General features: G+C 31.9%; 1 protein-coding gene across 2 annotated transcripts in view; it reads right to left on the bottom strand.

The window, feature by feature from the left end:
- Positions 1 to 12,332, bottom strand: part of LOC118187482 (uncharacterized) — a 70,627-nt gene that overhangs the window by 30,696 nt on the left and 27,599 nt on the right. For both annotated transcript variants that reach the window (XM_035357719.2, XM_035357718.2), the window contains exon 2: positions 1,057 to 1,190. In XM_035357719.2, the coding sequence (XP_035213610.1) occupies positions 1,057 to 1,083 (27 nt within the window). In that variant the 5' untranslated portion in view covers positions 1,084 to 1,190. The remainder of the gene's footprint in view (positions 1 to 1,056; positions 1,191 to 12,332) is intronic.

The raw sequence follows: 12,332 nt of genomic DNA, 5'->3' as shown, positions 1-12,332 counted from the left end.
CACCTTTTAATCAGTTTACTATGATATAGCCTGTTAATAGCACCATGCTTTTTTTCTAGTGATAAAACCATACAATTTCTTCTGCCAGCCACTGTTCAACAAGCAGTTACTAGAATGGGGGGGGAAGGCCAAAATTGCTTATAATGATCTATTGTTGCATAATAAGTTACATCCTGTGGCTTCTGAGTGAAAACTAAAAACTAACTGATTTTTTTCACTCTAAGCAAAAAATCAAGGCTGTTGAGCTCAAACATAATAATGGTGGAGTTTTTATCTTTGAATTATTGCTAAAATCCAAGTCTACAGATTGTTTATCTTTCGAGCAAGGCTATTTTAACAACCTTATTATTATTATTATTATTATTATTATTATTATTATTATTATTGCATTGAGCTTGCATAACATAGAACCTTGGTTAATCAAAACTTGAATAATTCGGATTCTACTGTTATTTCACTTTTTATGGGAGACAACTTTATAGTTAACTTGGCAGAGAAAAATTAGCACAATTCCTTAAAACGCTGTTTTTATAAAAACTTTAGAGCCAAACCTCATCTTGGATTAATATTTGGCACAAAACTGGGATTATTTCACTTCTCACAACACAGCTGATTTTGAAATCTGAATTTCATGCAAAATTTGTGATATTTTGCCTTTTTTTATTAGTTTGATGTAACATATACAATTAGGAATAATCTGAACAACTGGCACAGAAATCACAACATTGATATAAAGTTTTTATATGTAGTTTATAGCATTAGTTGTAGTTTCATATTTAAAATTTCTTAAGGTTGCTAGAAACATTTTGCACTTCTTTAATAATTTCGGTACAAATTTACTATATGCACTTAAAGGAAGCACTGCTGATTTGTTATCCTGAATCCTCAAGGTAAACAGCTTTCATATTTAGTCATACTATAAACCTGAACCATAGGACGTAGTTATTTTGAAAAATACAGTGACATAACAACAAAGAAGAAAAAAACTTTTAGAAAAATATTACATACCATGAACACTAAAATTTAATGAAAATATGAAAAAGGGAGAAAACATACCGGTTCTTTAGAGCTGATTTTATCCATTATAACACAATATCTGTTTCATCAAAGAGATTCATGTAACGTGATATCAATACAAACAGAAAATCGCTCTATAGAAATGTTAATCAGGAAAATTCTGGAAAATGTTCCTATATGTTAAAATGAAAAAAAAAAAAAAAAAAAATGTAATTAAATGGGCTATTTTAGTGGATAAAATAATAACAAGAGTAGTAAGCATAAGAATTAGTACTTCTGTAGTTAAAATTTTATATATTTCTCACTTATATGTCATTTCATTGCTTCCCCAATTAATTACTCAATGTTAAAAGTAAAATGTTTCATTCATACAATGCAATATATGACTCTGCTTGTATGTTCTTTACCCTCACTTACTGAATTATGCCTCCCCCCCACACACATAAGTCTAATAATTTCTCTGGATTACATTTCATTCTTTTAGAAGTATCCAAATATAAAAGGGAATACGGTAACATAAAAACAGATATAGAATATCTCAGATAGGTGGAAGATTTTAAATCTAGTTGGCAAATAAAGAAAAGGGGGTACACTTTCACGTTATCCACTCAGTGTTAGTGTGTTCTCACAAAGTCGCCAATCTTTGATGACTATTTTTCTGCCAAGCTAACATGTAAGAAATAGTAGTCATTTTTTTTTAAATGATGGCACGCTGAAAATTGCATAAAACAGCAACGAAGTAACAAAATTAAAAATGTTAAAAACATCCATAATAAAAATTATAAATTAAGTATAATGAAAAATTCAAAATTTTACAAACAGTAATAAATTAACTAAGATATAGTAACTGCTAAGGTGGATGCATATTAATGCAACAATCTTAGTAGCAGTTGCTAAATTTTCAGAACGTGCTAAACTCAATTAAGCAATCATGTTCATAACAATCTTTCAGTCAAGCATTGCTGCCATTTCTGTATGTGTTCTTTTTCATTGCATTCAAAGTTCCAACAGTTTTTAAAAACAAATCATGATATTTTTTACCTTAAACTTACTTTTAAAATACGAGTTTGTAGTTGACAGCAATGGAAGAAACTGCAGTAAAATTTCTGCAGTAATACAGAATTTTTCAGAAAATTTTCCAAAGGGAACAATGAGGAAATGCATTTTGTAGATAGCTGCTGTTGCCGAGGGTTGCACAAAGCCACAATTCTCTAACTTTTTTTTAAAGCAAAAACACATCACTGTGTACTTTGGAAGAAGAATAACACAAGTAAAAAAAAAATTAAAGAAAGATTTCAAGAAGAATGTAAGTTTTTAGTCCAAACGGGCAATTTGCCCAGAAGGACTATTAATTTCATTTTGGCATTTAGTGTTGATTTACTACAAGCATTGTTTCACTTTTCAAATTGTTGCCACCAAATATTATCACCATGTATTATATTTAAAGAAATTAAAGAATGAAGAATCTGCATAAATGTATGTATGTCCCTCGCATTGTGATAAAACAACGGTACCTACAGCCACAAAATTCTGAATAACGTAATCCTCCTGCGAATATGGGCATCTGGAAGCAGAAATTTGGAATTTGTTTTATTATCAATTTCATATTTTGTAAAACTTCAATGAATTTTTGACTAACACACTCAAGGATTTCAAAAGGAGCAATGGCAACATTGTACAGGAAAAAACATATTTATCTCCAGCGCGCAAGACTGTGTATCGGAAATTCTAAACACAAGCTCATTTTAAAATTATTTTGCAATATTGTTCTTGAATTTAATTTTATGGTTTAAGTGTGAAGAACATGATATTTAATAAATAAAGGTAACACACAAAATGTTAAAAAAAAATTCCCCTTTAGACATAATTTAAAATCTAAAACCTTTCAGTTTTTTTTTTTTTTTTTTTTTTTTATGTATCATCTAATTCTTATATAATAGTTCTAATCTGTATTTTAAATTGTTAAAGTATGTTTTCTTTTCATGCATTAATAACGTTTACCGACAAATATCAATAGTTTCTAACAAAAAGATGCAAAAACCAGCAAATTATATGTGATAAGTAGCTTTTATCTTTTTATTCGTAAAGAATTACCGAAGTGTACCAAGAGTTTGCATTAATATAAAAGTAAATTAAGTAAATTTTAATTGCAACATATCCACAATAAAACCCATAATTTTCTATTTTCTTGGCCCACGTGCACAGTAGCCCAATTTAACTTTAAAAAGAAAAGTCAGAGAACTGTAAATTTCTTGGCATTGCATAGCAACTTGGCACTACTCTCCATGTACACATCGACCTGTTTTAACTTTAAAAAAAAAAATAAATAAATAAGAAAATTACTCTTATTCAGAAAAACCAATTTTTTTTTATATTCTTCTTATTTCATACTAGGCATGCATGCTTCTCGCAGATAATTGCATTGATTAGCAGTATTGAGAGACATATCAGTATAAGAACTGTAACAATGAAAACATTTTCCACATATATATTCTATATTAAATTAAACGAACAATATATCAATTATAATGATTCATCTATAATAAATAAAATGAAAAACTGTTTGAAAAAACAGATGACTGTGCACTTGAAGAAAAAAACAGAACCTCTCCCCAAAAAATAATAAATAAATAAAAATTGGCAAGAATGAAAGTGTTTTACTTTTTAATGCATAGTGTAATACTTATTTAATAATTAAAAATTGCATTTTAAATTACTAAAACACCTTTTTTTCACATATTGATCATGTTTGGTGACTTGTGATAAATGATGGTTTGAGAATCTTGAGATACTTCTTTAACAATTTGAAGTAAATTCCAACAATGGAACACAGCAATAACTTTTATTTTACACTTAAAAAAAAAAAAAAAAAAAAAAATGGTGACATACAAACAAGAGAAGAAAAAGTAAATAAACATATTTAAAAAAAATAATTACATGCTTTGTGCGAGAAAACGCATGTGGCTATCGAGCCTGCGTTTCAATATTGACAGTAACCTGTACATTATTTATTAGTCATCTATTTCAAATGCACGAGAGAGTAATAATGATATTAAAGCTGTTACAACCTCTCCCCCAACAGAGAGACTTCTGTAAAATTCGAAAATTTATGAGCTTGGCCTTCTCAGTTGTTTTAAGAGAAGGTAATTTCTCTCACAAGTTCCAAATTTTAAACCAAAATTTTAAGTTTTCAACAAATAGTTTTACATCACATTTAAATAAGAAGAAAATTGACAGTATTCATTTAGTCTTCCTTTTTTCTTGACGGCACCTAGATCTCTTCCATGTTGGACCAGCTCCTCAGCTATAATTCACAGCAAAGCCTTTCCTCAATTCATCTGTGCCTTTTGGATAATATTCAACTGCCATTTGCTTTCGACAATTGTTTTCTTCGTCAATTATTAGCACCTTTGATATTAAATTAAAAGCCGAAAGATGATGATAAATCTGCATTACAAAAGGATTCTCAATATTAATTTTCTTTATCGTTTTTCAAATTTCCGTGAACATCTCTCATGTTTATTCCGTTGATTTAACTTCTTCTTCAAAGACATCTCTGGATGCTTTATTTTCTTCCTTTATTGGCTCCAAGATCTTCTCTTCAGCTATTTTACTTTTCTTTTGAGCTCTAGTAGAGATGGCATTAATCCGGTGAGGATAACTATCAGGTTCCTTTCTTTGTTTATTCAACAGTGAAAAAGTTCGATTGCCTATTAAATATCTTCCTTTGTCGAGTTCAATTATAATAATGGCAGCCTTGGTTATTACTCACCCAAGATCACAATTTAGTTTGACCTCAGCTAATGGTAAACAGGTTGGATTCAAATCTAATGGCTGTTGACCCCACACATTTTCACCTGTCAGCATTTCCGGCACGATGTATTTGCAACAAACTACGGTCAAATACCGAAAATCCGTCGACCTTAAATCTGCATTGCCTCTCAAAACATAAACATTCAGTTTATAGGTTCCGGAAACCGCAACATTGAGTACGAAATATCGAAGAAAAAATACTTACCGAATAATGACATCATAATTACCGAATAATAATGAGTCATAACGAAAATACCAAATTACTGACATAAAAAAGTAAAAAAAAATAAGATAAAATAAAAAAGATGAAAGATTTTTCCCCTCTAATCTGCATCAAGGTAAAAAAGCAGACGATTCACTCAACTCTTTGTTCAAGTTCACGATTCACATTGTTTTATTTTTTTAGCTTTATTATTTCACGAGATTGTTTAGTGCTGTTTTTTTTTTAATCCGGATATTTTTTGGATAAATTAAGAATATTTTAAATTTCAGCCCTTTTTAATACAATGACAGATAAGAAATGCACTCATGATTTTACTGCTTGCAACGTTGAAAAATGTAAACACGTTGCATTGACGGTAATGCGAAAAGTGCACATTCTGCAAAAGATGGAACTCCTCGATTTATAGCAGAATGGATGGTATGGAATTGCGACACGATTGTGTATGATATACAGAAAAGTAAAGAAAAGTTGTAGAAATTTTACAGCAGTAGTAATTCTAACACCGGAATCCAAAACCGGAAATCTTTGCATGAGGCAAAATCGGCAAACCTCGATGCTGTGTACATAAATTACAATGAGTAATATAATCAATTTATGTATGTAATAATAATTTAATGCATATAACAAATTATTGCAATAATGTATATAATAATTTAATTAATTGTATCTAATACGCCTTATTTATTTTCCACTTTTAGTCCAAATATTATGCTTTATCTTTTCTGCCCTGAAATCCGCAAAATCTGCACAACCTTTGGTCCCAAGCTTTGCAGATTTCTGGACTTATACTGTATATCAATACTAGCACCTGAATCCCTTAATATAGGAATTTTATGACCATTTACATAACCCATGCTAGTATAAGGTAATAGAATTTTGTCCTCTGGTTTTGCACTAATTCTGTTAAGATTAGCAGAAGATTCAGTACTATTCTTAAGTTTTGGACATTCGGGTCTTAAATGTTGATAGGATCCACACTGATAACATTGTGGCGTCTTCCGTGTTTCAAATTTATCATCTGGACATGGACTTCTAGGTCTATGGAACCAGCTTTGCGAATTAAATCCTGATGACAATTTTTTTCAGTCTTATTTTTATTTTTTTTAGCTTTATCGGAGGGTTCTCTAGCTATTAACTGTGTTACGTAGCGTATTCGGAAACTAAGTACCGTTTCATTCTAGCGCCGTCGCAGCGCTGTGGTAGGCGTCCTGCGCATGCGCACTAGTCTTTCTTGTTCACTGACTTTCAATTGTTGCCATTTTGGTTGCTCTATGTTGTGTTTTCAGTTTGCTGTGTACATTCAAAATGTTTAAGACAATTAGTTCTCCCGCTGACTGCGAGATTCGTGCCATGATTAAATTTTTGAACGCGAGGAATGTTAAACCGGCCGAAATTTATCGTCAAGTGACAGAAGTTTACGGTGAATACGCGATAAGTGATGGAATGGTGAGAAAGTGGGTAAGAATGTTTAATGCAGGTCCAACAAATGTCCACGCCGAGGCTCGGAGTGGTCGGCCTTCTGTTGTCATCGATGATTTGGTAAGGAAAGTTGATGAAGCAATTCATGAGAACAGACGCTTCACAATGACAACTCTTTCAGAAGCATTTCCACAAATTTCACGTACTGTTTTGTTCTTAATTGTGTCTGACCGCTTGAATTATCGCAAACTGTGTTCCCGATGGGTTCCAAAAATGCTCACTGATGTTCACAAAACAAAGCGACTTGGTAGTACCCTGACATTTCTTACGTGGTACAGTGATGAGGGAGAAAACTTTTTTAAACCAAATTGTGACAGGTGATGAAACTTGGGTGTGTCATTTCACACCAGAATCGAAACAACAATCAATGGAGTGGACACACTCATTCTCCGAAAAAACAAAAGTTCAAAGTGACAATGTCATCACAAAAAATCATGTGCACTGTCTTCTGGGATAGGAAAGGCATTTTGCTTACTGAATTTCTTCCCAGAGGTGAAACCATTAATGTGGCACAATATTGTGAGACTTTAACAAAACTAAGGCGTGCCATTCAAAACAAACGAAGAGGAATGCTCAGTAAAGGAATTGTGTTGCTCCATGACAATTCTCGGCCCCATACTGCTGGTGTCACTCAATCGTTAATTCGACAGTTCCGCATTGGGAGCAGTTTGATCCCCTGCCGTACAGCCCGGACTTTGCGCCGTCCGACTATCACTTGTTCCTGCACATGAAGCGCGAGCTTGGTGGCAAACGCTTTGGATCTGACGATGACACGAAAAATGCTGTGGAGTTGTGGTTATCGAAACTGGCGGGAAGTTTCTTTGACGATGGCATACAAAAACTGGTCACCCGCTATGACAAATGTTTGATCATTGGCGGAAACTATGTTGAAAAATAGTTTAAGACATGTATTTTCATGTAAAAATAAAATTGGATTCGAAAAAATTGTTTTACTATTTTTTTTTTTTTTTTTTTCAAAACAGTACTTAGTTTCCGAATATGCCTCGTACTTCGTAAGGAAGTAGTCCTAGTAAATGAGATACAAATTCTTCAAGTCTCTGCTTCAAGCCTTAATCTCTCTAATACGTACTGTTCTTTCTTTCTCCGCTCTTCTGCTTCTTCCTGTCTCCTACGTTCCCACTGAGTGAGCAATAAAGCTGAAAGTCTTTATGGCGGCACAGCTGCTCACCCAGTGGTCTCCTCTCTCCTACGTTCTTCTCTTTCCTTCCTCTCTTTTCGTTCTTGTATCTAAGACTTGTATCTATTATTATATCTAAGACTCCTTTAAACACTTCATCATAATCTTTGCTTTCAACAATTTTCTGTTTTAAATCGGTTATTTTCAAATCTGCAGTCACATGAACTCCCAGTTCAGCCGCAAGATTTTGCAAATCTTCCTTACGAGCTCTTCCTAAGTAAGACATTGTTTCTATGTTTAAAATTAATGAACACTGTGTTCTTTAAACTTCCTCAAAATAGCTCAAATCAAATACTTTAATTAATTTAGACAGCTAAAATGAATATTAAAAATAATATCCAATACGGTAATAAAATAAGACAATTAAATATTAACAGAAAGTAATAATCTGGTATCACTAATTTTAGAAACAGGTAGTTCAGTGATGAACTAATAACATAAGGCAATTCAATATTAATAAGAAGTAATAATCCGGTATCACTAATATTACGCTCAGTGATGAACTAATAAAATAAAAATACGCATGATTATTCGATCTCAGCCGGTGCCTTTAAAATAATTAAGACTGATACTTCTTTAACAATTTGAAGTAAACTCCAATGATGGAACACAGCAATAACTTTTATTTTACACTAAAAAAAATGGCGACATACAAACAAGAGAAGAAAAAGTATATAAATTTATTTTAAAAAAATAATTATGCTTCATGCGAGAAAATGCATGCGGCTCTCGAGCCTGCGTTTCAATATTGATAGTTACCTGTACATTATTTATTATTCATCTATTTCAAATGCACGAGAGATTAATAATGATATTAAAGCTCTTACAATCTTTTTAAAAAAGTCATGAAAATCTCCAGTTTATACCCGCATAAATAACTTTTCATCTGTAAAAAACTGCCAAACTACAAAGCGGTTGCATTAATACACAAGTACCAAGAAAAGATCACCTGCTGGCATATAACAGGTTATGAATTCTAATGAACAGATAGGCTTTTAATAGAAAATGTGTTTTTATATCATTTCAGAGATATATTGTAATTTGATTACTTGTCCTTTGCAATAAAATGCATAAAAAAGAAAAGTACAGTCAAAAGTCGTTAATTCGGACACCCGTAATCCGGAATGATCTATAATCCGGACCTCAAAGCTAAAATCTTTCTGCGCATGCGCCGCATTGATGCATGCGCATAGGCGTTTTACTCGTGCGCGCAAGACATTTACGACTGCGCATATGCGTCTGCGCAAGTGCAGAATACGTTTTCGCGTGCGCGTTTAATGTATAACGGACGGTATAAGCTAAAATTATCTAATTCAGTTAATGTTGATAATTGCGTTGTTCCTTAATCTTCGAATTGGATCCGGCTAATTATTTTTTGCAGACTGTAAGAGCAATTTTCTAAAAGTAAGCTTGAACTTTCGATTATGTCAAATAGAATTTCCGATGCTGGAGCTCCCAAAGGATCTAGAAAACGAAAGTATGTTTCCATGTCCATCAAACAAAAAACGAATTGCTACAAAAAATGGATAAAAGCATATCCTTTGTTTATCTAACCGTTCCGAAATCTGTTTATCAATTTCACGCTGCACTGCGCGCGGGGGGGGACGTCGCGACGCGCAATGAACTGGAAGTTGATCTGTCAACACTATCGTTATCTTCAGGACAGATGTTTTTATTTTAGTCGGCTTATAATTCCTTACTAAATGTAGTATTTAATTTCGATGTACTCCGTCTTTAATATGATTTAAATCAAATTCCTCGTCATTATAAATATCACGAATACAAATCAAATAGTTTTCTGGTTGCAATTTTCTAATTTCGGCTATGCGTAAGATATGCTTTACGCATCCGCGCGTTGAAAGAAATGTTTAATAAAGTAAACAAGTAAATATTAGGCTTCTTTTTTGGTAAATTTTGATACCCTTTAGATCATAATTGCTCATTATTTTATAAATTAAGGTTTCATATTTTTAATTTTATAATTTCTGCATGCCATCTTACCAGATTTAAACTGATGATCTATAATCCGGAAAAGTCGATAATCCGGAATTGCCGAAGTCCCGAAGAGTCCGGATTAAAGACTTTTGACTGTATAATTAAAATACAAAGCTAAAACTTTAAAAGAATTTCATAATACAGAATTGATAAAAATAGAATTGTTGGGAATAAACTGGATATTTTTGTGTCAATAACAAAAAGAAAATGTTTCTGAATTAAAAAAAAAAAATAGAATTGGGAGCAGCAACTTGAAGAAAATCTGCTTCAAATGAAGCTGCAAACTCAGGATACAATTTTCTTGAGGTTCGTGATCTGTGCCATGCATCAAATATTCCAGTGAATAGCTTACCTATGCTAACTGAAAATGCTAAAGATATAGTTACTCAGTTAAATGTGAAGAATACTATTAAATAAGATGAGTTCACGAACAATGAAGTTTTAAGCCATGCCATAAGTGAAAAATCCAAATACGTCTCTGCTGGAAACTATTCCTAGAACTTATCTAGAGAAAGGTTGGTGATTATTTGGAAGACAATTCTCAAGTTGATGAAATATATCTACTTTGTCATTCCAAGTCAGTAAGAAACTAAGCCTTTATATTCTCAACATAATAAAGTAAAAAAAAAAAAAAGTTGCTTCATTACTTTAATACTGATTTCTGCTAGTACAAATGGGACGTGCTCTGGTTTCTACTTTCAAAAGTGCATCCAAATCCTCCTAAAGTATTTAAAATATATAAAATTTTAAATACTTTTTTTTTTAATTTCAAGTTTTAAAAACACAAATTAGAAGCAAGAATAAAATGTTAAACTGCATTAGAATATCCAACTTACTAAAGCAATTTTCATTACTGAGAAATATAATATAAAAAAGAGCCAATATTATTCGTCATTTTTAAAATTTTAAATTATTAAATCAAATTGTGATTTTTCATGTATTTAATTATTAGACTGATAAACAATTAAATTGCATTCATTTGGTCATATTTCTGTAATTTAAGTTTATAATAAAATCAATCTCCTCCCTTTTCTTCATAAAAAAACAAGATTCTGATACAAAATGTGTAAATTTACCTTATGCACAATAAACCTTTACATAATAAACTAAAACCATGAAAATAAAATGTACCATTTTGGTTACATAACTTTGAATGAAAAATGTTGAATAATAAGGTTATTTTATGCAATAGAATTTGCATCAACATCATCAACTACATATTAAAAATAAATTGAGAATGCCTCCATTACTTATTCTGGCCAAAGTCTCCACTTTTGTAAACTGAGCATTGTCTGTGAAAATTGTGATGACTCCTCTAGCCAGGAAAGTTACAGAAGAAAGGACATTTCAAAGGGGTAAAAAAGTATATCATTAAAATTTATATAACTGCAGAAATACAGTAGTACTACCCTAGCTAATCTCGAAATATGAAACGCAGGAAGTTTATGAACCTGTAGTGACCCAATATCAAAAGAACTCTAATAAACTTGACTAAAAATTTCGGTGCTATTCAGTTTTGAGGGCCGTAAAAATTGCCAAACTATTGTTGATGCCAGTGTTGTCAAAAATAATTTGCGGCAACCCTAATGCAGGAAAGGCAGTATAATACAGTCAAAAGTTGTTAATTCAGACACCCATAGTCCGGACCTCAAAGCTAAAAACTTTCTGCGCATGCGTCGCGTTGACACATACACGTAAGACCTTTATGGCTGCGAATATGCATGTGCGCATGCGCATAATATGTTTACGCATGCACGTTTAATGTATAACGGACGGTATAAGCTAAGCTAAAATTATCTAATTCAGTTAATGTTGCAGATTGCATTGTTCCTTAATCTTCGAATTGGATCCTGCTTATTATTTTTTGCAAACTGTTAGAGCAATTTTATAAAAGTAAGCTTGAACTTTCGATTATGTCAACTAGAATTTCTGATACATATTTACTAATATGTAAAGGATCTACAAAGTGAAAGTATGTTTCGAAGTCCATTAAACAGAAAGTGGAATTGCTGCAAAAAATGGATCAAGGCATATCCTTCGTTTCTCTAACCATTCTGAAATCTGTTTATCAATTTCACGCTGCTCTGCGGTGTGTGTGTGTGTGTGAAAGGGAGAAACGCCGCAGCATGCAATGAATCGGAAGTTGATCTGTCAGCACTATCCTTATCTTCACGGCAGATATTTTTGTTTTATTTGGCTTATAATTCCTTACTAAATGTAGTATTTCATCTCGATGTACTCCGTCTTTGATATGATTTACATCAAATTCCTCATTGTTATAATTCGCTTCCGATAGTGAAGAAAGTGACACAGAGGTTATTGAAAACAAAAAAATTTTGATTGACAAATTAGTCGGTATTCTCGCCAAAGCAATTATAAGACTTGAACAGCGGAACATTGTAAGTGAAGATTATTATGTCTGTTTATAGAATTAAAGAGAAAGTATTATCACATAAAACGAAGCAACTTAAAACAACTTGCATTGAAAGAAATGTTTAATAAAGTAAACAAATAAATATTAAGCTTTTTTTTTTTGGTAAATTTTGATACCCTTTAGATCATAATTGTTCTTTATTTCATAAATTATGGTTTCATATTTTTAATTTT

The sequence above is a fragment of the Stegodyphus dumicola genome, chromosome 1 (genome assembly GCF_044657685.1).
Source record: "Stegodyphus dumicola isolate Sdum_Otavi_A_Nest chromosome 1, ASM4465768v1".
Lineage (NCBI taxonomy): Eukaryota > Metazoa > Arthropoda > Arachnida > Araneae > Eresidae > Stegodyphus > Stegodyphus dumicola.
Note: the sequence above shows the minus strand (reverse complement) of the source record. Positions and strands in the feature narration are given on the sequence as shown.